General features: G+C 39.5%; 2 protein-coding genes across 4 annotated transcripts in view; one reads left to right on the plus strand and one right to left on the minus strand.

Annotated features, from left to right (window-relative positions):
- Positions 1 to 1,427: 1,427 nt before the first annotated feature.
- On the minus strand, positions 1,428 to 8,293 carry NDUFC1 (NADH:ubiquinone oxidoreductase subunit C1). Of its 2 annotated transcripts, XM_043902451.1 has the most exons (4): positions 8,106 to 8,261; positions 7,491 to 7,594; positions 5,461 to 5,540; positions 4,305 to 4,522 (listed from the first exon to the last, which is right to left on the minus strand). In XM_043902451.1, exons 1-3 carry the CDS (start codon positions 8,170 to 8,172, stop codon positions 5,481 to 5,483), a joined length of 231 nt encoding a protein of 76 aa, XP_043758386.1. In that variant the 5' UTR covers positions 8,173 to 8,261; the 3' UTR covers positions 4,305 to 4,522; positions 5,461 to 5,480. The 2 variants fall into 2 exon arrangements, with proteins under 2 accessions (XP_043758385.1, XP_043758386.1); XM_043902450.1 differs by lacking the exons at positions 4,305 to 4,522; positions 5,461 to 5,540 and adding an exon at positions 1,428 to 1,703 and having other exon boundaries at positions 8,106 to 8,293.
- A 7,304-nt stretch (positions 8,294 to 15,597) lies between these two features.
- NAA15 (N-alpha-acetyltransferase 15, NatA auxiliary subunit) overlaps positions 15,598 to 25,366 on the plus strand; it is a 75,043-nt gene continuing 65,274 nt past the window's right edge. Inside the window, exon 1 of one of the 2 annotated variants that reach the window (XM_043902452.1) lies at positions 15,598 to 15,965. In XM_043902452.1, the coding sequence (XP_043758387.1) occupies positions 15,912 to 15,965 (54 nt within the window). In that variant the 5' untranslated portion in view covers positions 15,598 to 15,911. The remainder of the gene's footprint in view (positions 15,966 to 25,366) is intronic. The other variant, XM_043902453.1, reaches the window with a different exon arrangement.

Below are 25,366 nucleotides of genomic sequence, written 5' to 3' on the forward strand. Positions count from 1 at the left end.
CCACCATCTCATCATATGGTAAAGTCCGGTGGGGAGTTTACTGTGTCCTCTATGTTGGATGTGGCTGTCCTAGCTGAGAGGCAAGAGCTGTGATAGTGCCACCTCTCCAGATCCCTTTTCATCTTAGCTTTAAGCTTGTGCCTCTTGGATCAAAGGGAATTTGCTACCTACTCTACTCTCTTGTAGGATACGTGGCTTTCCATTTTGATGCCAACCTCTTTTCACATCTTGATGAAATACTTCCCAAGAGAGGACATGCCTGTGGGTTGTCAAATTCATTCTATAGCAAGCCATTTCTCCAGAACCCCAAGAGAATTTTAACAGTAGGTCTTTGCTACAGATGACTCTGTAAGGCTCAGACAAGTTTCCCAGTTGTTAGTCACACTGTTTATAATGCTGCCCTTGAGCATATCCTTGACATTTTTTCTTGGTCTTGTTGGGAAAACAAGAATCGAGGGCTGGAGTTAACTTGGTTTGTTTAATGATTTCCACCTAATTGTGATTGTTGACAAAGACAATGTTAATTTTGAAAACATGTTCTAAGAGTCCTCTACTGACAATATTAATACTTATTCAAGGCTTAAGTTCCATATAATTAAAGTCAATTTTCAGAGACTGAGTGACTTCCTAGACTCCATAGAAAGCTACAAACAGCTTTGTTTTTCTTAATATTAAATCCCTAGGCTATAACTCAGAGAAGGCAATGGCAACCCACTCCAGTACTCTTGCCTGGAGAATCCCATGGATGGAGGACCCTGGTAGGCTACAGCCCATGGGGTCGCTAAGAGTTGGACATGACTGAGTGACTTCACTTTCACTTTTCACTTTCATGCATTGGAGAAGGAAATGGCAACCCACTCCAGTGTTCTTGCCTGGAGAATCCCAGGGACAGAGGAGTCTGCTGGGCTGCTGTCTATGGGGTCGCACAAGAGTCCGACACGACTGAAGTGACTTAGCAGCAGTAGCAGGCTATAACTTGTACTTTCAACAGATCAATATGGATATAAGGTGAAACAATTTAGAATATAGGGGGACTTCCCTGGTGGTGGACTTCTGTGCTCCCAAAGCAGGGGGTGGGGGACAGGTTCAATCCCTGGTCAGGGAACTAGATCTCACCTGCTGCAACTAAAGATGCTGCATGCCACAACTAAGACTCCTGTGCAGCCAAATATTTTTTTAAAAAGTATCTAGGAAGACAAATTGGCAAGCAATTGAGAAGGTGCTGATAAGCACCCTTTTAATGGCCTAAAATATTTCAACAAAATGGAGAAAGGGTAATCAAGATGGTAATTTAATTATTCTTGGAGGCTCCTCAGCACTCCTCTCATCTATTCACTTTCTCTTCTGTAGTAAAAGAAACATGACATTTGCTACCATTTCCATATTATTTTCCTAAGGCTACCAAAACAAATTACTACAAACTTGAATGGTTTAAAACAACAAAATTTATTCTCACAGTTCTGGAGGTTAGAAGTCTGAAATCAACGCATGAAACTTGTAGGCAAGAATCCTCTCTTGCCTCTTGCAGCTTCTGATGTTTACCAGTCATCCTTGCTTTGCAGACGCATCACTCCAATCTCTGCCTCCCTCATTTAAGGTTATCTTCTCTGCCTCTTTTCTTCTTAGAAATGCATCAGTCATATTGGACTAAGGATCCATTTTACAAAGGGCTTCCCCGATGGCTCAGTGGATAAAGGATCCTCCTGCAATGCAGGAGACACAGGAAACGTGGGTTCAATCCCTGGGTGGTAAGGTCCCCCAGATAAGGAAATGGCAATCCACTCCAATATTCCTGCCTGAAAAATTCCATGGACAGAGGAGCCTGGCAGCTACAACTAAGCACACACGCTACTCCAGTACACTCATCTGCAAATCTCCTATGTCCAAGTAAGGGAACATTCTGATATACTGGGGGTCAGGACTTCACTTATCTTTTTGGGGCCAAAATATAACCCACAACTTCTTAAAACTAAGCTCATAAAGCTTGTTTTTTTCCTACTGCAACTTAAGAAAATAATTTAAATGACTATCTCACAGATACTAAATCTGAAAAAAAAAAAAAAAAAGATCTGATTCTGACCGAAAAAACTTGACAGCATTGGACATATGATTTTGCCTGCATCTTCTTTATGGAAGTTTTTATGTTATTGCTAAAGGAACTGTCATTTGGCCGTTTCTCTTAGGTATTTAGTATCAAAATGATTCTTGTTCAGTTTGGCTTCTCTCTTAAACTGAGATGTGTACCCAGGGGCTAATGACTGTGGCCTTCTCTTTAGAATGACTTGGGGAGGAGATGATCTGTATGCAAAGGCAACAAAGCAGATATACAGAGAGCAGAGCCAAGACCAAAAGTCTTGATGACATTTGAGTTCCAGGCCTCAATTATTCCTGGGCACAGGTGTGACCCTGTTAAAGGGGTCTTAGAGTCATTCTGTAGCCTCTTTTTTAGTTTAATATAATTTGAGTTAGGTTTCAACAGTTTAGAAACCATCTTCTACCAGTGCCCCTATGTGGCACAATTCTAGGAGGTGTTACTCAGAATCCGCACCTCTACTGTCCGACACTGCAGCCACCAGCCCCGTGTGGCTATTTAAAAGAATTAAAATGAAACAAACACTCAATAGTCACATGGACGTAGGGGCTACTGCCCTGGTTAGCACAGAAACATTTCCATCGCTGCAGAAGATTCTTTTGGACAGCCCCAGTCTTCATGATGGCTCTCCATGTGGTTACACTGGCACAATCAAGATCAAAGTCCACACAGGGAAGCAATATTTTCAAGGCCTGATGTACAGTAGATCCTGCTTATTAAAGCTGTATTTTACTTCCAACTAAGGCTATCAGCTTCCAGAATTTAAAGTGTCTTAGAGTTTTTTGTTTCCTTTAGGGATGTGAATTTTAAGTGTTTCTTTTAAAGTTCTTTGAATTGGGAGCTGGGACCTGACTTCTTGGTCCAATACCATGTGACAACAGTTTCCTACTGCTGCTGTTAACAAGCTAAGTGGTTTAAAACAACAAAAATTTATCATATCTTATATTTCTGTAGGTGAGAAATCCAACATGGGTCTCACTGGGCTAAAATTAAGGTGTCAGCAAGGCCGAGTTCCTTTCTGGAGGCTTCAGGGGATAAGTTCTTTGCCTTCTCCATTCCGTGGCTCTCTTCCCTTTTCAAAGCTAACCACAGCAGACTGAATCCTTCTCCGATCACATTACTCTGACACACTCTGGTGCCTCCCTCTTCCACTTATAAGGACCCTTGTGATTACATCGGGCCCAGCCAGATAATCCAGAATAATCTATCTGTATGTCTGATTAGCAAATTTAATTCCATATGCCACTTTAATTCACCTTTGCCATATAACCTAACATATATACAAACTTCAGGGAATAGGACATGGTCATCTTTTAGGATTCATTATTCTACTTTCCATTGATGCTGGGCAAATAACTTTTTACCTCTGGTTTTTGCACATGTAAAATTATGAAACGGGTCTATATGACCCCTAAGGTCCTTTCCACTTCTACCAGTTAAAACTCTGAAATGACAAATGCTAATAGGTACTATTATATTTGGTCTTTCACTGAACTTGGATTAAATACTTATTCTGAAATAATTTAACTGTGAATTTATGTTTGGAAGTGACTTCCAAAGACATCGGGCCATCAATCTCCCAGAATAAGTGCTGGCCAGAGCCCCAAACACACACAAAGCCAATGAAACTTTCTATTTAACATCAGAATGGAGATATAAATGATAATTTAAATGTATAGTGCATTTAAATGTTTAAATTAATGAAATGGCATATAAAGAAGTTTTAACTGATTCATAAGAAAGGGTTCTGATGAGGGATAAATGAGGTGTTTGTTAATTTGTGTCTATTAACTTCCACCAACCCTTTCTTCCTCACCTTTTTTTGAATTAGTCTGCTATTCACTGGATGAAATTCATGTTAGCAAAAAGAGGCCACAAATGGTGTGGCCATATAGGTGTAAACACTGTTACCCAAATGAAAACCATCCAAACTCAAGGAAATAGAGTCAGAAGAAACTCTTTTGAGAGGATTCACCTTCACTTTCTCCTCTAGAAGAAAACAGTATTTGGGTTCTTTTGTATTTTAGACAATAGAATAGGAGTAGCTCTACCACCCTGATCACTAAAGAATAAATGTTTTGATTAGAAATTAAAAGTTGATATAAGGAGTAAATTCTTCAGCAGTGATTTTTTAAAAATCTATATCCTTAAAAAGTTTTCTTACCAATGTGTCCTTAATTATCATTGACCCTATTATCAGATGGTACTTTCCACATTAAAATACATTTAATAATTTTCCTTAGAATTGGTATTCGATACATTATCACAATATACATAATCTGAAGAATACAGAAGTATTTTTTAATTTAAACATGTAAAACACAAATGCTGACTTGACATATATTCACACGTAATTCCTTCTCTCACGTTTACAACTCAACAGATTTCGTGAATCCAGAGGAACTGCTATAATCACTATATGGAACATACCTATAATGAAAAAAAGAAAAGAAAGCTATAGCATTAACTAGCAGAAAAAATATTAAAATTAGCCATTTTGAATAATTTATCTTATAGCAGCAGGGGAAGTCTAAAAACCAAATCCACAAAGAATATCAACTCCTCATTTTTATCTTTTAGCAAAAAACATTTTTTTTCATCCCAACTACAGGAGTAACAGAAGCATCTGACTTCAATTTAAATACCTATTTCATATTTATCTTGACTGGTTGACTGAAGCAGTGAAATGGGCAAGGTGATAAGTACATTAGTGATTACTATTTTATTATCCGGCAGATCTAAGTTATTTAGTTTAATCAACCTAATCCATGAAAGCTGAGATTTAGAAGAGTGATTTTTCCTTTTACAAAAGGACCAATACAGGATTTCTTTAAAAGGATTTTCAGAAATATAGCACCCATATACGTAGCTAGGTTTCATTATGAATTGTCCAACTAGGTATTAGATGTAGTGATAATCATAACAAAATCAGTATGCAGTTAAAAATTTTTTTTTAACAACTGAATGCCCTGTTTTACTTGAATTTTACACTCAAGTGTGGTATATGACAAAGATATATTAAGAAATACATACACAAGCAATGATAACTTGTCCTAAGTGCTAGAAAGGCACTGTGTACAGCACTATTAGATTTAAGAAAATATAATTTTGGTTTCACTCTTAAGCACAACTTCCTTTGAGGGCAGTCAAAGCGTAGTAGTTAAAAATGACTATGGTAAGAGATATATGAACCAGGTATTAAAAATTCATACATTTTTCAAAGACAGGAATATAGGTGCTGAAAAGTATAAACCTGATAAAATAACAAGCAAAACACATTATTTAAAGAGGTCAAATTAACTTGATGCAAGTTAATTTGTTCATCCTATATTTGTTAATCTGTTCATCCTATAAAATTGTATACTTACTATTTTAGTATTTCAAAAGTTTATTCCAACCCATTTCTTCTTTTATACTCTAAAACATCTTCATTATGTTGTTTGATGAGCTAGAAGTAGGTAACAGTTAAAATCAGAAATGTAATTTTCCTGGCAACTTAAAAGAAGGAAACCAACAGTTGATATTTATATTTCACAAGAGAAATGAGGACAGATTAAAAGAATTACAACTATTCTAGTTAGAAATAAAAGGTTAAGGGATAAAAAAGTCGAAAAAACAATGATACATACTTGTTCACCACAATCTGACATACTAATTTGAGAAGGCAACCCTCCAGAGTTTAAAACCAACTTCTGCAAATAAATTATTCAGTGGGTAACTAATGGACTGGAATGCCTTACCAGAGAGGGGCCAAATCAACATGCCAAAGCAGAACTCGGTTATTAAATGAGGTTGGAGAATGTGTATTACACTCCTAACCTTAGAAGTTTCATACTGTGAGTGAATGACCAACCTGCGCTCCCCAATTATATACGTGTTAATTAGATGTCATGGAGGGCAGCCGCTTTCTTAGAACAACTGTCTGAGGGATTATGCAACTGGAACAATGCCTTAACACCGGGTGACACTTGTTGCAAAGATTCATTATCAATCAGAGCTCTCAGCAACATGTTTCATTTTTAGGAAAACTTTAAGAACATACAAAATTACATTATAGCAAACATTGTTTAAAAAGGATTGCTGCTGTTGTTCAGTCACCAAGTCCTGTCTGACCCTATGGTTTGTAGCCCAGCCAGGCTCCTCTGTTCATGGCATTTCCTAGGCAAGAAAACAGGAATGGGTTGCCATTTCCTTCTCCATTAAAAAAGGATTAGTTACCATTATTAAGTTGTAAGTGACTTTCAGTATCTTTTACTCCTTTCTGTGTCATAAAGCTGAACCACTTTAATGAAAAAATCCCAAATAACAGGTGTAGGAGTTGAAGGTGGGCAGCAATGGAGAAATTTCAAAACCATTAGCCACAAAACAAAAAAATTAAATGCTAACAGAGCATCAATACTGTAAGTCAACTTTTAAAAAACTTATCTATAGAGAGACACTATTTCAGAGTGGTCTACAGTGTAGCTCTGTACTTAGGGAGAAATGGGTTCAGCAAATTAATATCTCCAAGTGTTTTCTTCATCCATAAAAGGTCAATAATAATAGTACTACCACATAGTGTTGTATTTAGAAAAGATTAAATAAGTTTTCATAGGTAGAACATTTGGCATACAGTAAACAAAAAGGTATAATTTCCAACAATGTATTTACACTGTCAAAATCTTATGTCTAATAAATTTAATGGGATTTAATTTGTATTAGTTGTTCAGTTGCTATGTCTGACTCTTTGAGACCCCATGGACTGCAGCATGCTAGGCTCCCCTGTCCTTCACTATCTTCCAGAGTTTGCTCAAATTCAAATCCACTCAGTTGGTGATGTCATACAATCATCTCATCCTCTGTTGCCCCCTTCTTTTTCACTAACGATCTGTCCCTATGGCATCTGAAGAAAAGTGCCTTCATAAAACCTCAATCTGTCTCCACCTTCATTAAGAAATAAAGGATATATAATATGTAGTAAAACTGCCATGCACAAAACCATGCAAAAGAACAATGGTATAAGTTTCATCCTGGTTACACTTAAAAAATTTTTGTTTTATATTTGATTAACAATGATGTGTTACAGGGGTACAACAAAGTGATTCAGTTATACTCATACAAGTATCTATTCTTTGTCAAATTCTTTTCCTATTTAGGCTATTATAGAATACTGAGCCGAGTTCTCCGTGCTATAGAGTAGGTTCTTGCTGGTTACCTATTTTAAATATAGTAGTGTGTACATGCCTGAAATCTTAACATTTTTTTAGTCCTTAGGATTTCCCTCATGGAGAAATAGCTATTTAGCAAGCTATATAAATATCCTATCGTATGGGAGAGTTGCTCCGTAACATTCACTCTCACACTGGTGTCTGTCCTCTCCAATGCTGGAGTAGCGCAACTGAAGGGAGGAAGTACTTACATAGATCCACAAAAAAACGGAGGTGCCCAAGGTCAATCCAACCTTCGGCCAGTTAGGGCTGCCATGCGGCGGTTCCCGGATGTAGAACTTTGACCGCGATGAAGCTGAAAGGGGACAGAAAGGGTATCCAAATCTGTAACTTACCGCCTTGTAGGTACAAACCTGACATTTAAATACATGTAATCACATTTCATTCCCCCTTCTACTTCCTCATTGGAACAGCCACGGAGAGGTTCAGAGAGGTCGAGTAACTCTCCCTGGGCCTCCGTCGTCCAGGACGCCTCCAAACCCTCTACATTGGCTTTTGCGAACCCTCAGACGACTCGGAAGCGCCCACGGAAGGGTTTCCCTTTCCCCCGCCTGCAGGAGGAGGGGCTCTTAAGTCCACTCGCACAGACCCAGAGAGTTCGGTGGCACTGGGAGCAGGGTGGGCGGCGGGTGATGAGGAGCCAAGAGTCGCGGATGGAGGCAGGGGTGGGCTCCGGGACGAGGGTCGGCGAAGGTCACTGCAGGACAAGCCCGGGCGCAGTCCCCTCCTGCCCTCGCAGGGCTGGGCTCACCCTGGGAGCGGCAGGCTGGAAGCTCTGGCCGGCCTGCTCGAGGAGGGACACTTACAGACAATCGGGAACCTAGCTGGGGCCAGCAGCTTCCAGAATGGGCGCATTAACGCGGACGGCGCCATCTTGCCTGGCTTCCTGGGCTCCGCCTCCTCCAGCCGCGCAGCTCCCGGGGCCGATGTCGGGCCGAGCGCCCCCTGGCGGGTGGCGGCGCGGAACTGCGCGGCTCGGCGGCCACGCTGCCTGGGCGCCTGCCTAACCCTGAGAATTGCAGTTAAGGCCAGGTACCATTAGACCCTTTTCCTCAAGACGGGAAGGGGTAAGGGAGAAGGTAGTTTAGCCACTTCTCTGTGCTCTGAAAGTTTATTTCAGATCCCCACCCTAGGGATTTACCAAAATCTTCCTAAGTGAACCAGAAAACTGAAAATGAAGGTATGTTGAATAGTATCAGTTTGATTGATTTTGGTGTTCCAGGAACTGTGCATTAATCCATCATATGATTTATATGCATCCATCATATGCATGGTCTCATTTCACCTTCACAACAATCACATAACATGCTGTGGTTATTCTCAATTTATAGATGAAGCTCAAAGAAGACAAGCTATTCATCCAAGGTAACCTATTATTATACCTTAGAGAGGACCTCCTACAGTTCCCAGAGTTTGTTTATACGCAGCAGCATAGTAAATCCTCACAACCCTGTGAGGAAAAGAGAATCTTAATATTTTAGAAGTGCCCTGACCAATTCAAGATCACACATTTGGGGAAACAGGGACTCTTGGACTGAGGTTTTTAGACTCCAGATCTATCCTCCTTACCCCACCCAACAGGTTTAAACAGTTCCCTAAGGCCAAGAGCTGCAGAGCAAGCTCAAAGCACCAAGTTCAAAGAGCCATTCTAAATGATGTTGAAGCAAATTAACCTCTGTGCCTCAGTTTTATATCTGTAACAGAACACCTACGCTGTAGGTCCCTGGGAAGCTTAGAGCATATCTGATCGTTGTAAACAACTTGCTTTTGCTGATCTCTTTGATACCTAGTACACTGACCAATAGGTTTTATCTTTTACATTTGAACCAAAATTTTTAATGCATTTAGCTCTCAATTCAAACTGATGTTTGAAGACCGTGTGAAAATATGTACAGTTAAAAGAAATAATTTAGAAAAGGCAGAGGAACCAGAGATTAAATTGCCAACATGTTGGATCATAGAAAAACCAAAAGTTCCAGAAAAACATCTACTGTTGTTTTATTGACTATGCCAAAGCCTTTGACTGTGTAGATCACAACAAACTGTGGAAAATTTAACTTATATGCAGAGTACATATGCAGAGAAATGCTGGGCTGAATGAAGCACAAGCAGGAATCAAGATTGCCTGGAGAAATATTGATAACCTCAGATATGCAGATAACACCACCCTTATGGCAGAAAGTGAAGAACTAAAGAGCCTCTTGATGAAAGTGAAAGAGGAGAGTGAAAAAGCTGGCTTAAAACTCAACATTCAAAAAAAAAAAACAAAAAACAACATTCAAAAAACTAAGATCAGGGCATCCGGTCCCGTCACTTCATAGCAAATAGATGGGGAAACAATGGAAAAAGTGACAGACTGTTTTTTTCTTGGGCTCCAGAATCACTGCAAATGGTGACTGCAGCCATGAAATTAAAAGATGCTTGCTCTTTGGAAGAAAAGTTATGACAAACCTAGACAGTATGTTAAAAAGCAGAAATATTACTTTGCCAACAAAGGTCCGTCTAGTCAAAGTATGGTTTTTCCAGTGGTCATGAATGATTGTGAGAGTTGGACTATAAAGAGGGCTGAGAGCTGAAGAATTGATGTTTTTAAACTGTGGTGTTGGAGAAGACTTGAGAGTTCCTTGGACTGCAAGGAGATCCAACCAGTCAATCCTAAAGGAAATCAGTCCTGAATATTTATTGGAGGGACTGATGCTGAAGCTGAAGGTTGAAGGCAGGAGGAGAAGGGGACGCAGAAGATGAGAAGGTTGGATGGCATCACTGTCTTAATGGACATGAGTTTGAGCAAGCTCTGGGAGTTGGTGATGGACAGGGAAGCCTGGCATGCTGCAGTCCATGGGTTGCAAAGAGTTGGACATGACTGAGTGACTGAACTAACAAGAAATAATAAATTTTAATACTTTAATCTTTTAAACATAATGTCATGTAGGCTCATGTTAAAAGCAAAATGCTGCTGCTGCTGTGTCACTTCAGTCGTGTCCGACTCTGTGCGACCCCATAGACAGCAGCCCACCAGGCTCCCCCGTCCCTGGGATTCTCCAGGCAAGAACACTGGAGTGGGTTGCCATTTCCTTCTCCAGCGCATGAAAGTGAAAAGTGAAAGGGAAGTAGCTCAGTCGTGTCCGACTCCCAGCAACCCCATGGACTGCAGCCTAACAGGCTCCTCCGTCCATGGGATTTTCCAGGCAAGAGTACTGGAGTGGGGTGCCATTGCCTTCTCTGTAAAAGCAAAATAAATGTTAGCAAATTTCTTTTTCCTTCTATATTTTTTTTTTAGAAATGTTATTGACAATTTTTTTAACCAAAAATTATTGACCAAAGAGTACAATAGTTGTTTGATGTTTTCTGATTCCTTTTTATATTCAACTGGTGGCTACATAGATTGCTACACTGTAGGTCACTTTATAGTTTATAACCTAGTTTGAGCCTCCTGGGCTCACGCTCAAGTAAGCAAACCAACCGACTAACATGCTGAGTCAGTTGTTGGTTCTCAAATTCTTGGCTTCTTGTCCAGTCAGCAACCTGTCAGTTGTATATCCTTTCTACACCATCCCTTGGAAGCTTGTCCTGACACAGCTTTTGCTAGATTCCAACAAGTTGGAACAGAAGCAACATGTAGTCAGAGCGTAAAGAGCCATGACTGAGTGACTTAGCACACACACACACAGAGACCATTAGGCAAATTACTAAATTTCACTCCTGCTATTGGAAAAAGGCTGTTTTCTTCTTTTCCCCTGTATCCTTTTACTAGTGTATATTTTGGGAAAGTGATGAAGTATAAGCACATTTCTCTCAGCGTGTTAGAGCTCATGGAACCCTACACTTGGAGTAGGCTGCTATAGGTGAAACTCCATCTTGAAAAGAATCCTGATGAAGCAATTCTATCCTGGATCTAATAGCTATATTTTGGTAGAAGCTGCTACATGACATTCATTTAAGCAGCTCCAGAATTTGAATGCTAACACCTTACTTATGACCCAGGCAAAAGGGAAGGATTAGAGTTAGAAGCTTAAAAAAAAAATCATGATTTTGTTTTTACATATATATGTATCTATAGTTTATCAAATTCTTTTCCCATTTGGGTTGTTACAGAATATTTAGCAGAGTTTCCTGTGCTATAAAGTAGGCCCCTGTTGGTTATCTATTTTAAATATAGTAATGTGTACATGTCAATCCCAGACTGTCAGTCGATCCCTTCCCCTCTCACTTCCCCCTTGTAATCATAATTTTGTTCTCTAAGTCTGTGAGTCTGTTTTGTAAATAAATTCATTAGTATCATTTTTTTTTTCTTTTTAGATTCGGTATATAAGCAATATCATATATTTGTCTTTCTCTGTCTGACTTATTTCACTTAGTATGATAATCTCCAGGTCTATCTGTGTTGCTGGAAAACCAAATTTTTAGTCCCAGATATTTTTACTCAACTCACATATCCTAGGGAGGCTTAAAGTAAAGCAAGGACTGAACACAGTACAGAAAAATAAAAGTACTTCCTACACGTTTACTGACAAGTACGACAAGGCTGTATATATGTTGTCACTCTGTTTATTTAACTTTGCAGAGTACATCATGAGAAATGCTGGGCTGGATGAAGCTCAAGTTGGAATCAAGATTGCAGGGAGAAATATTTATAACCTCAGATATCAAGATGACACCATCTTTATAGCAGAAAGTAAAGAGGAACTAAAGAGCCTCTTGATGAAGGTGAAAGAGGAGAGTGAAAAAGTTGGCTTAAAACCCAACATTCAGAAAACTAAAATCATGGCATCTGGTCCCACCACTTCATGGCAAATAGATGGGGAGACAATGGAAACAGTGACAGACTTTATTTTTTGGGGCTCCAAAATCACTGCAGATGGTGACTGCAGCCATGAAATTAAAAGACGCCTGCTCCTTGGAAGAAAAGTTATGACCAATCTAGACAGTATATGAAAAAGCAGAGACATTACTTTGCCAGCGAATGTTCGTCTAGTCAAAGCTGTGGTTTTTCCAGTAGTCATGTATGGATGTGAGAGTTGGATTACAACAAAAGTGGAGCGCCAAAAGGTTGATGCTTTTGAACTGAGGTGTTGGAGAAAACTCTAGAGAGTCCTTTGGACAGCAAGGAGATCCAACCAGTCCATCCTAAAGGAAATCAGTCCTGAATATTTATTGCAGGGACTGATGCTGAAGCTGAAGCTTCAATCCTTTAGCCACTTGATGCGAAGAACTGAGTCATTGGAAAAGACCCTGATGCTGGGAAAGATTGAAGGCGGGAGAAGGGGATGACAAAGGATGAGATGGTTGGATGGCATCACTGACTCAAGGACATGCATTTGAGTAAACTCCAGGAGTTGGTGATGGACAGGGAGGCCTAGGGTGCTGCAGTCCATGGGGTCGCAAAGAGTCGGACATGACTGAACTGAACTGGATAGCAAGGAGATCAAACCAGTCAATCCTAAAGGAAATCAACCATGAGCAGTTGTCATTGGAAGGACTGATCCTGAAGCTGAAGCTCCAATACTTTGGCCACCTGATGCGAAAGAGAAGACTCATCCCGGGAAAGATTGAAGGCAAAAGGAGAAAGGGGTGGCAGAGGATGAGATAGTTAGATAGCATCAATGACTCAATGGACATAAATTTGACCAAACTCTGGGAGATAGTGACGAACAGGGAACCCTGGCGTGCTGTAGTCCATGGGGTTGTGAAGAGTCAGACGTGACTTAGTGACCAAACAACAACAATATGTTTATTGATTTATGAAGCATGAGAGCACTCTATATCAAATTCAGAATCTAGAGAGGGATGGAAGGAGTATCTGAAAGCTTTTATTTAAAAGAAAGAAGCAAACAAATAAAAAAAAAAAAAAAGAAAGAAGCAATCACAGAATTTAATATTTTGTAAATGTTAAGTGGCAAATACATAGATTTCTTTTATGTTTCCTTCTATAAAATTTAAATATATAAAGATATAAAAGTGTCAATAGAGAACATGTTACATATCTGAAGACAGGAATTTCACTCCACATTTCCCTTCTGTAGAATTAAAGTTTGCAAAGTTATATATTTATGGTTGTTGTTGTTTAGTCACTAAGTCATGACTTAGTGTTTAGTTTGTGTTTAGTGTTAATGACTTAGTTGTTTAGTCACTCTTTTGCAACCCCATGGACAGGAGCCCAACAGACTCCTCTCTTCATGGGATTTCCCAGGCAAAAATACTGGAGTGGGTTGCCATTTCCTTTTCCTGGGGATCTTCCCCACCCAAGATCAAACCTGCGGCTCTTGCATTGCAGGCAGATTCTTTACCACTGAGCCATCTGGTTATGGTTGACTTATCACAAAAGTGACATGCAAATACATGGGGTAAGATGAATGAACTAACCATTATCATCATCATCACCACCTCACATCTAGCCTTGGATATGTTAACTCCCTACATAGCTGTCATTCAGAGCATAACCTGTTAAATGGGATTTCTATTTGTCAAATAGTGGTGATCTATCAGAGTAGACATTTTATTGAGTTCAGGCTATAAATCACGGACTGTGTGGTCCAACTATCAGTAGGTGCATTTGAACTAGGCTGTAACTCACATAAATGTTGAATCAGACTAGTACTCACCGAGTCTTAAATATTGTTATTTGTCATCAGCCAAAAGGAACATATTTGCCAAACTATATCGCTGGCTCATCTATTCAGTTAGTCAGCTTCTGGTGTTTCAAAGATCAGAAACTTTCTTCCCTCATGGTGAAAACAGATTATTTACAGGAGACATTTAGAAAAATATAGCAAATAATATTGCTAAAAGTACTCCGAAAAATATAGCAAATAACATTGCTAAAAGTACTTTCGGGTATGAAGCTAGAGATTTGGAAACCTGAGTGAGAAGCTAAGCTAAAATTATCACCTTAAGTTACACAATTTTTCTACTTTTTAATAGTTCATATAGTTGAAAAACCTGTTGGGGGGGGTGTGAAGTTTGAAGGTTATCACTAAATAACAACTGTTTTTTATGAATTCTAAATTAGTTCTTAGTTTTTTTTTCTTTTAAAACTAAAGTTAAAAAAACTGGTCATGTTTCAAAACTCAAACACTGTTTCTTATACCCAGAATTTTCTTAATGAAACTTTTAAAGAGATCACAGAATTTCAAGAAATTCTGCGATTTGACTGCAACGATCTTATTGGTGACCCATGCAAAAGGAGAGGGCATTCGAGATAACAGTCAGAAAACCCAAGTATTAGTCCCAGATTTTTCCACAGGAAAACATCTTACTCAACTCACACCTTCCATGGCGCATTAAAGAGCAAGCCAAAACCAGCAAAATATCTGTGTAACTATGATTAAAAGAGCAAAGCTACTGGGAGTCTTCTTTAACGACTCGATGTAAAGAATGCTACTACTGATGGAATTCAGGATCTGGAGAGAGATAATAAAAAACAATCAAAGATAAAAATTGTTCATATGATGTGAAAATTTGTGGTCATTGATAGAATGCCACTTTTAAAATAGTTTCACTGTCGATTTTTAGTGAAATGACTTCGAAGAGGCTCTATTCGGTATCCAGTCTGACCTTGCTTACTGCAGCAGTTCTCTAGTATCCTTGCCGGATACTCTTCGGCTTCCTAAGATTTAAGGATTTCTAGTGACGGGCAGTCAGAGTATTAAGCACTTGCTTGAAGCCAGCTGCAAGGGAGTCAGTGACCTTGAATTCTTCACTACCCCAAGGTGACTCAACACTGCATTGCATGAACTCGCCGATAAAATAAAAACACACACTTTAACCTTCAGACGTTTCTTTGGCAGTGCAACGCTGACTACCTTTCCAGGGTCCTCTTAAAGTAACAAAGTAAATCCTGGATGCCCCAGCCAGGCCCATTTAATCGGTTAACTCTTTCACGCTTTTCAGACTCCATTAAGCTCCATCCTCTCTGTATCAGTTTACAAGTCTCCTCCGCCTCTGCTGCTCAACCAGGCACTTTGTCCACGATCAAACACAGCGCTTCTTGAACACCCGCATTTTAGCACTTCAGGCTCAAACTCTGATCAGACAGACTGGGAGAGCCTACCCAATGAATGAAAGGCCAATCTAGCAATTAACAGTGGAGACGCGATGCTGAGGCGGTCGGAACCGCAGCCGGTCACTCTCCCCAGGCTTCCCCAGCGCCTCCAAGACGAGAAACCGAAAGGATAGGCGGGGCCTGGCGCGACCCTTGAGGCCTCCGCGGGCCTGACGGCCTCCAGGTTTCCCAGCAAGCTCCAGGACAGAGGAGGTGGGGAAAGGAGGTCATCGCGCCTGCGCGCTAGTAGGTGTGACCCGGGTGGGAAAGCTCTCGGCGTCCGCCATTTTGGCTGCCTCTGTCGGTCTGTTCAGTTACCACGTGAACCGCCGACGGAGACCCGTGGGGGGGGAGGCGGCGGCAGTGTTAAGTGAGAAAGGAAAAAAAAAAAAAAGACTACGAGGGGAAGGGGGTGTCGGGGTTGGGCGACGCGGTGACACCTGAGGCCTGGTGGCGGCGGTGGATCCGGGCAATCAAGGCTGAAGCAGCCAGGACGACGGCGGCGGCGGCGGTCGGACAAACAGGCTGACCGAGCCGGGCGGTGGCGGGAGCAGCGGGAGGAGCCGGAACGATGCCGGCCGTGAGCCTCCCGCCCAAGGAGAACGCGCTCTTCAAGCGGATCCTGGTAAGTGTGAGGCTCCGGGCAGGCAGAGAGGAGGATTTAGCCGGTACCCGGGCCTGTCACCCCTAACCTCGGCCCACCGGGCACCGGGCCACCCCCGCCCGGGACCCCGCCTTCGTACTCCTAGTCAGGCCGAATGCACTCCTTCGTCCCTTCCTTGGGGTTCCCTCTTAGGCTTGCGCGCCCGGGACCGCAGGTTTCCTCCTCCCGGTCCCCACGCTCCGAAGGCCGTGGTTCCGGAGTAGGCCCCTTGCTCCCAGCTTCTAGACGACCGGTTCTCATTCGTCCCGAGCGAAGGGAGGAGAGGCCTGCCTTCAGCAGAGAACTGGGCGACAGGGGCAGGAGCGGCGGCCCGGCTGGTGTTGGGAACGCTGCCGGCAGGCCAGGGTGGCACCCTTGGAAGGAACAGGTGGTGCGGATGCCGCACCGCTCATTCATTGCCCAAGCGCGGCTCTCCCTCCATGGTCAGTCCCTCCCTCTTCCTCTGCTCTTGGGATTCACCTGTCCCCGCCCGACTCGGGGTCCCTGATTGACCTGGGAGGAGGGAAGGAAGAAAGGCGTTCAGAAGGGGAGAGGAAGCTTTCTAAACGACTACCCTTGTAGGCAGTAGGGATGCTTGCGTCTCCAGCTTCTCGGCCTCTCTCGTTCCCTCCTTTCTGGAGTAGGGAAGAGACATTTATTTCTTAGTTTCCGAGCGGGAAACAGCCCCACCCCATCACCCTCCTTGGAGGTGGGGCCCATTGCGAGGGGGCGGTCCGGTAGGAAGTGAAAAGTTGAGAGCTTTTAGTTGAGAAGTTCTAGACAAGGGTTTCTTGCAGACTGAAGTGTGTTAACACGGATGCAAGAAATTAGAGAAAAGAGAATATAGGAACTTTTGAAATGGGTGTTTTTGACGGTAGCTCAGGCTCGATAATTTCCTGCATTTTAGATAGGTGCAGTTTGCATTGTTTTTTTGATATATTAATAAGATGGTGTTTGGAGGGACTGTTTACGTTGTAGAATGTCTTGTAGCTTAGGTGCTATAATTAACACTCTGTAGCACGGTTTTGTTGAGTGGGTTGCAGCTTTCATGCATACATTTCTTTGAAAGAATTAACTACGTTTACCAAGCTGCCACGCTGCAGCCTGTCGAGCTGAAATCGATGGGGTCGCCAAGAGTCGGGCACGACTGAGAGACTAAGCAACAACCAAACTTAAGACTTAAATTTGGAGTGTGTGTTCCGGAAGTGTTAGTGTTTTCCTTTTGCAATTTAAATGTATTTCGTTTGTTTGAAAAGTATAACAGCTCCAAGGACCCGGGTTTTCTAGATACATGTTGAACTAACTTTGATTTTACAAGAACATCCATATGCCTATAGGTTTAGTCATTAAGTATGGAAACACATGTAAGAAAGTCACATCCAATACGGTGTAACTCTTAGTTACCTTGAAATCCTTATTGCCAATTTTTTGGTTTTTAGACTAAATGGAGTGTAGGACTGTATCACTCTTTAACCAGAAGTTTATTTTTGTATCTTTTAAAGGAATAATTGGTGTGTAGGTTCGACTGTAACATAGTTTTAGGATAGTAGTTTGTCGTTAATCTTCCTCCCCAGCTCTACTTTGAAAACATTCAAGTTGAAAAGTTGAGATGAGTACAAGGAGCCCCTGTAAATTCTGTAAACATTTAACGTTTTGCCAGATTTGCTTTTTCTCTGTCCTTACACATACACAAAAGTTAAAAGGAAATTGCTGGCCTGATCTTCATCCCTACATGCTTCAGCAAGCATCCTTTTAGAGTAAGGATATCGTTTTGTATAACCATAATAACGATAATTACTCCCTAATATTGTCTAATATCCAGTTTATTAAATTTTCCTAATTGTTAGGGAAGCACTTAAAAAAAAACAAACTTATTTTGAGGTTGACTGTAGAGTTGCACATAATTTAAAAAAATAATACAGAGAGATTACCTTGTACCCTTTATCCAGTTTCCCCACTGCTAATGCTTTGCAAAGCCATAGTTCAATATCATAACGTTGATACAATCTGCCAGTCTTATTCAGATTTCTCCATTTTACTTGTACTAATTTGTGTGTATATTTAGTTCTTTGCAGTGTTGCCACACGTGTAGATTACATAACCATCACTACAGTCAACCTACAGAACAGTTCCGTGAGCACAAGGATCCCTCTGTTGCCCTTTTAGAACCGCACCCTCTCCTGTTCCTCCCATCTCCTCTAACCTGAGGCTCCGGCAACCACCACTAATGTGTTCTCTGTTTTTATAATTTGGTCATTTGAAGAATGTTTACTGAAAAGTCATACTGTACATGACTTTTTAGGATTAGCCTTTGTGTGTGTGTGTGTGTGTGTGTGTGTGTGTGTGTAACCAGATTCCCTTGAGATTCATCCAGATTGTTGAGTGTATCAACAGTTTGTTCCTTTTAATGGCTGAGTAGAATTCTACATTGTGGATGTATCTCAGTTTGCTTTACCATTCATAGCATAACAATTTTTGATTAAACATCTTAAAAAAAAAGAAATATTTGCTGGTGATAGTGGAGGAAGTCCCTTAAATTCATTGCTAAAATCAAGGCGCTAAAGGGCTTCTTGTTATAAAGTGTATGCAGAGGAAATGTAAAAATCATTAAATGAAAGGGAATATAATATCCTTATTGTTCTCTTACATTAAAAATGAAGAAAACATTATTAACTGAAGTATGGTTAGTATTTGCTCTTGCAAAGTTGTTTCTGCTTCTTCAGTACTTGTAGTAGTTACTGCTTTTGATTTCAACCCCTGCCTCCTTCCCCCCAGAAGTTCGCATAATCTATTACCTTGTAATCAAGTGTTGCCAGGTTAGTAACTGTTAAATCCTTCCATTAGCATTCAGTTTTTCAGCTAGTGCTTTGTTAGTTGTATCCTGCTTGTTCGTAGTAAAGTTATATAAGAATGAAATTGGTTTGTATTTTTAAGAAATCTGAAACACTGATTTCAAAATAATGAAGTATGTTTTTGCCTTAATTTTCAAAAGAAACCTGGTTTACACGTCGGTGTGTAAAAAAATTTCAGAATTTCTGTAGTGGATTTTCCTGGCTTGTTCTAGTCTAGTTGGTATCTGAAATTCAATTTTGTTGCATATTTGGCCCATCTTCCCCCCCCCATATTACTCTGCTGTGTTCTGAAATGCTAAGGCCTTGCCATGAGTTGGTCAAAATGTCTGCAAAATATGTCTTAATTTGTCTATAGAAAGAGCAGGTGATGAATTTAATGTAATATTATGTGGGAGTTTAAAGAAGAGTTATTTGTGTTTGCCAGAGGTGTTTTGTTGTTGTAATTACATACCATTTTAACAGTTTGGAAAACTAAGTTATTAGAAAATGTGTATTTGCCTACTCATGATGCTATTTGTTTATCTAAATAGTTTGAGGGGCATTACCAGATCTTTACATGACTTTCTTGGGATATAGTTTAAGCATAGGAATAATGAGATTGCCTGGGTAGAGTGAGAGCCACACCTTTGTAGATTTTAGCCCACTTGAAAAGGAGTGGGACATACCCTGATACCTGCAGTGAAGCTGGTTTGGTGACTCTTGGTGCCTTTGCTCTATTGTCTCTTCTCTTTAGATGTTAGTGTGAACTGTAAGAAAAAGAATCTTAAGTTGGAAGTACTTAAAATAAGTACAGCATTAATCTATTTTTGGACTATAGCCTGAATGATTTATGTGGTTAGTTAAAAGTCTAATGGATAAAATTTTTCTTTCCTAGAAAAGTGGAAAGAGAAGTTAGCATAGCATGGTGATAATATTTGCAATTTATTGGAAACTTACTCTTTGTATTGCACAGTGGAACTTCCTGTGATGATAGAAATGTTCTGTACCTGTTTTGTCTATTATCATAGCCATTGGCCATTTGTGGCTGTTGTACACTTGAAATATAGCTAGTGTGATTGAGGAACTGAATTATTAATTTTAATTAACTTAAATTCAATTAGCCACAGTGGACAGTGCACCTGTAGAATCCTTGTCTAGTCTCAAAGCATCTCAAGATAGGGACATGTTTATTAAGGAACACACTGAGATTAAGGTTAACAGCTAGTGTAAGGAATGAAATTCTTTTCAGGGCACTTATCCACACCCACCTCGTTCTTTATTAAAAGGAGTTTTAATAATTGGTGGTGGCTACACATGTTGTGGGTACCTAAAATATTGTAGGTAAATTATTTCATTTTAGTTATTGCTTTTGGAAAAAGTGCTGTTTCTACAGTTAATGATATGTAGGTTGGATTGAGTTGCACATGGAATTAAAATTAGGAATTGTTAACAAGGAGATTTCCATATGCACATGGGAAGGTCAACTGACTTTAATTTGTGTGACTATAATAGTTTTGCAATTGAGTGTGGATAGTAACCCTGAAATTGGTTTTAATATATTTTTGCCTGTACTGTATATGTGTAGAATATAATGAAAACAAAAAATTGATACAAAGTTTTAGCTGCTCTGAAGTCCCCTTTCTTCTGTATACAGTAGGTAATCAAACGTTTGAACTAGAATGAATTTGTTGAAAGGTGAATTAGAAAACGAAATGCAGTTTTGCTATAATGTAAATATAGCTATATTCTTAATAAACACTACCTTATAAGGCACAACATTTAAAGTTTTTTTATTTTTTAATGCTTTTAATAAAAAGTCTAAAAAATCTTATGAGAAGAAAAAACTGATAATGTTGCAGATTCACTAATTTGTTTTCTTTTAACTTTCTATCCTAAATTCTTACTGGAATGGGTGTAGGGTGAACAAACACATAAGTATTTGTCTTTATGTAAATTGACAGAGCATATGTATTTTTAAATGCTTTATTGTGTTAGAAACATGAAATATTTAAGAAATGATGCTTTGGGGTTAAGAGAGTGGATTACAATACTTGTTTGTGCAGGTATTTTGGGAATAGAGTATTCAGGTTTAAAAAAAAATGAATGGCTACATTTTAGTTTTCGATTGTAATGCACGACACTATATGTGTGGAAAAGCAGACAAAAGCTAATAGGAACCTGAATTTAATGTTCGATTCTGTGAGTATCTGAAAGCCTTGCAGTCTTGAACCTTTACTGGGGATTATACAAACTAAGTTATTTGATGATAAAGAGTTGCCATTCCAGCTGTTAACTTTGAAGACTGGTTAAAAGCAGTTTCCACAGAGGCAGATGTGGTGCTCTGTTTGATTGATGGACAGGAGAGCTAGTGGCCAACTGGCTTTAACAGAAGGGATCTCTTTGTTTAGTGGGCATTCTTATTTCCTTTAATATTTCTGCCTCTGATAATGCATTTCTTAGAAAGCATTGATTCAAATTTATTTTCTTTGTTCATAAAAGTGCTTTTGGACATAAAAAGCTAGGTTATAGAAGGGATCATACACAGAGGCTGTTTGTTCAGAATTTTGTCCTCCAGATACCTGCATGGCTCATTTCTTCTCTTACTCCTTTTATTGATAGAATTCTGCTCAGATTTTCTCTAAATGTTATATTGTGGCATTCCTTGACCTAAAGCCCTCTTCAACTCATCTCTGTATTTTCTTCCTTGCTTTATTTTTCTCCTTATTATTTGACATATCTGATGTATGTGTGTGTATATATACACATACACATATATATACAAGTAATTTATCACATGTCTTCTACAATTAAGATGTAGGTTTTGTGAGAATAGGGACTTTGTTAATCAGTACATATTTTTGGATGAAGTGGGCATGAAGACAGTGACTACAGGGCAAGAGAGAGAAATCTTTATCTTTGGATGTTGTGCTTGCTTAGAGGTTTTTGGAGAAGGGAGTTAACCTGGGCCTTGGCATTGTAGATACAGTATTATATGAGGTAATTGTAGGATATCAGGCAGAACCTGTATTACTTGGTAAGGCCTTGAAAGTTGTATTTATGAATGAATCATAGTATTAGGTTTGTTTACATGGCCTTTATCCCATCACAAAAGCATAAGAGAAAATTTTTGTTGTTTCTTTTTTGGTTACATTAGCGTTGGAGGAAAAATGGTACCTGGATTAAATGAGCATATTTATCATATGGACCCTGTTGGGTCAGTCATCTGTAGTTTCTTAAAGCTCTAAAACTGATTCTGATAAAGTCAGGGGTGAGGACCAGTGTATATGATAATATGAGATAGGAATATAAAGTGTTTGAAGGGGGAACATTTGTAATTTAGAGTTGCTTTGTAGGTGTTTTTTAGAAAACTTAAAAATCAAATTCTTGGAATCTGAGAAAGGCTTGCTGGCAAGCTGGTGTAGCAGAGCAAGCCATTTAATCAGTGAGCCTGGCCAACTGTCAGCATTCACATCTAATGTTAACACAACTCTGCTCTCAGTAGGCAGTAGCCCTACTGAGAGGGAGGAACTTAAGATTCTTAGTGGAAAATGATCTCAGAAATAATGTCAGTTGCTGGTGTTGATGGTAAGAAGAACAGGTTCAAAAGCGATGGCTCTTAGTGCACATAGTAGACTAGGAAGGGAAGCAAAGCCTCAGTCTTGGCTTGTGGGCATTCCCCTGGCACGTCGGTGGCACACGCATTCCAGCTGCTTTAAGGTGTGTGCTGTGCACACTTGTATTACAATTGTAACTTAGAAACAACGACAACAAAGCTAGTTTGATTTGTTGCATGTGATTCTCCCCCCTCCCCTTTGGGTAGGGTATGAATTGTATTTTCACTACTTAATTTGAAACTAAAATAATTCCATCATTATGGAATTACTCCATTATAGGTTAATAAAAGCAATCTTTTTGGCTATTTAAAAGTAAAATGTAAATTGCAATATAGAAATAAATGATGATGATGTTGCTGGTTTTGTTACCTTAGACGCTGTATTCCACTGAGATTTTCTTTCTTTCTTTTTTTTTTTTTGAGATTTTCTTTAATAAATGTAATAATATGAACACATTTTCAGTTGAGATCCTTTGAAATTTCACCTAAAACCTTCTGGGATAATTACAATCTTGTTTGAAGCTGGTGATAATTTTAATCTTTTTTCATTTTTTTTTAGAGGAAATAGTTGAACATTTCTCTGTAATTTGTAAGAGGTGTTTTATCTGATAGTGTGTGAAAGGAGAAATGAAAGTTTGCTTTAACGAATACAGACCTAGGGGGAAAAAGTCCCTGGAGTTGGTTGTGTACTTCCACACATGGTGGTAGTTCTGATTTAAGAAAAAAAACTTTCTCTTGTGTTAATGGCTTTCACTTTAACGGTATCCTGTTTTTCACCTTTGGTTATCAGTGCTTTGGACCTAAGTCAGAATCTTTAAGAAAGGGAAAATGTAGTAACTTGGCATTTACTGCTCATCTATTTTGAGCTAGATTCTGTGCTAGGCTTCCTGCCCACCCCCCACCCCCCCCCCCGCCCCAATATTAGCTGATATAAATCTTGTTTTACTCTTGAAGAAATTGTAATAAGTGTAAACAGTACTTATGATTGCATTGTTTAAAGTATATTTCTAATTGCTTTATATACAGTCAGTTGTTCTATATTAGGACATAAGTTCTTGAAAGTCAGTGCATTGTGCAGTTGCTGACTAAAATCAGGTAATAACCCACAGAGCTTGTGGGGAAAATGGAGCTGGGCCACAACAATTAAAAACTTCATTGGTAACAAATTAGAAACCAAGGCAAGAACCTAATAAAACTGAAAGCGGTTTTGCATGTGTAGAATGGCTAACAGAGACGTAAATACTGCAGTACGAATACTGCCTTCTGGAAGTTTGCTTGTAGAAGTGGGTGTCAAGGATTGCAGCTGGTGAATTACTGTGAAGTGATGGAAGGAGCATTACCTTAAAACTCAGAGAAAGTTGTAACACCAGAGGTGGCTGGGTGTGACTTGTAACCCACAGGGTGAACTGAGGGGGCTTAGATGTCTGAGGTGTGTGTCAGTGCTCTGCGTGCCTATTCAGCTCATTTTAGCTGAGTGCAGTTTTCTGATTCACCTAGTATTTCTGGTAGACAAATCCTACAGAAGCAAACTTCAAATTTAGTGTGCTCAAAATGCCCCTAAGTATCAATCGTGTTGGAGCAAATACATGTTTTCAAAACTAGTATTCCACTGGAAGTGGCCAGACGTGAACTTAGAGATCACACAGCCTGGTCTCAGCAGCTCTTCCTTCACTCTGCTGTGTGTCATTTACTAAACCAGAACTTCTTGCGTCTAGTACCTGAGACGGTGTCACATTCGTTGCCAACTTAGTTGCCACTGCCATTAAATAGACTTAAACTTCTTCAGACATTTTCTTTGTTCGAAGAAGCTTTGTACCCAGAATATCAAAAGTTTCAGGCTAATTCCTTTTAAAGATTTTTGAAAAGGGGTGACTAAGTAACACTTTTAAAACAGAAATAAAATATTACATGTTTTTTCAGTTTGTGTTTTAAGATGATGGGTTTTAATCCTGACTCTGCTTTACTTTATCTTTTATGCTTTTTAAGCCTTAGTTTGTAAATTTGAGTAAAAAGAGAAAAACAGTATTTTTCTGTCTTACTTTACTGGTCAGGTAGTGAGATATGTTAAAAGTCCTTGGTAAGTGCTAAAGCGTATGTGTTAGTAAATGTATAATATAGGTGTAGTCTGTTAAAGTGGAGAAGGCAATGGCAGCCCATTCCAGTGCTCTTGCCTGGAGAATCCCAGGGACGGGGGAGCCTGGTGGGCTGCCGTCTATGGGGTCACACAGAGTCGGACACGACTGAGGTGACTTAGCAGCAGCAGCAGTCTGTTAAAGATGTTACCTTTTTCACGTAATTGACCTTATCATGGTTTTATGTTACTCATTTTGTAATTTTTTAAAAAATATTTTTATTTTGTTTTGTATACTTTTTGGTATTTAAGGAGGTTTATATTTTTTAGTGAGTTACTTTTATGTTTATACTTTGAAAAATTCCTAAGAATTCCCTGGCAGGTCCAGCTGATTCTGGATTCCAGTCCTTGGCAGTTCAGAGTCGACCGTTTTACCCTCTGGGTCCAGGTTTGATCCCTCAAGCTGCAGGTGCGGCCAAAAAAAAATAAAATACTTTTAGTTCTCTTTTTTCTTATTTAGGGGTGTAGAGGGTAGGGAATTTTATGCTGTGATTATTAATGTGTGAATGAACTTATTCTACTCAATTTTTTGTCTCTTTTCCTCTGACTTTATTACTTTGTGAAAACATGCCATTTTATGTATATTCTACTCTCATCAGTACCTTTGTTTTAGATTTAATTCTATAAATAGAGTTAATATTTAAGTGACTGACCTTTTTCTGAAGTTTTATCATCTCTTGGTTGGATGAAACTTGCTGTCTAATAGAGATTCCTCAACTGTACTTGTGGAAACCTTTTAAGGGCTTAGATGTTAGAAGTGTTTTTCTACAGTCTTGATATCACATGTTCTTCGATTTCTTAAAAATGA

This window comes from Cervus elaphus, chromosome 5 (assembly GCF_910594005.1).
Source record: "Cervus elaphus chromosome 5, mCerEla1.1, whole genome shotgun sequence".
Lineage (NCBI taxonomy): Eukaryota > Metazoa > Chordata > Mammalia > Artiodactyla > Cervidae > Cervus > Cervus elaphus.

Coding starts and splice junctions, on each gene's coding strand:
- NDUFC1 (XM_043902450.1), bottom strand. CDS start 8,172: ATGGCGCCGTCCGCGTTAATGCGCCCATTCTGGAAGCTGCTGGCCCCA. Junction 7,595..8,105: donor AGCTAGGTTCCCGATTGTCT/GTAAGTGTCCCT, acceptor GTCCCCTTTCAG/CTTCATCGCGGTCAAAGTTC. Junction 1,704..7,490: donor CCGTTTTTTTGTGGATCTAT/GTAAGTACTTCC, acceptor CCTGCATTGCAG/GAGGATCCTTTATCCACTGA.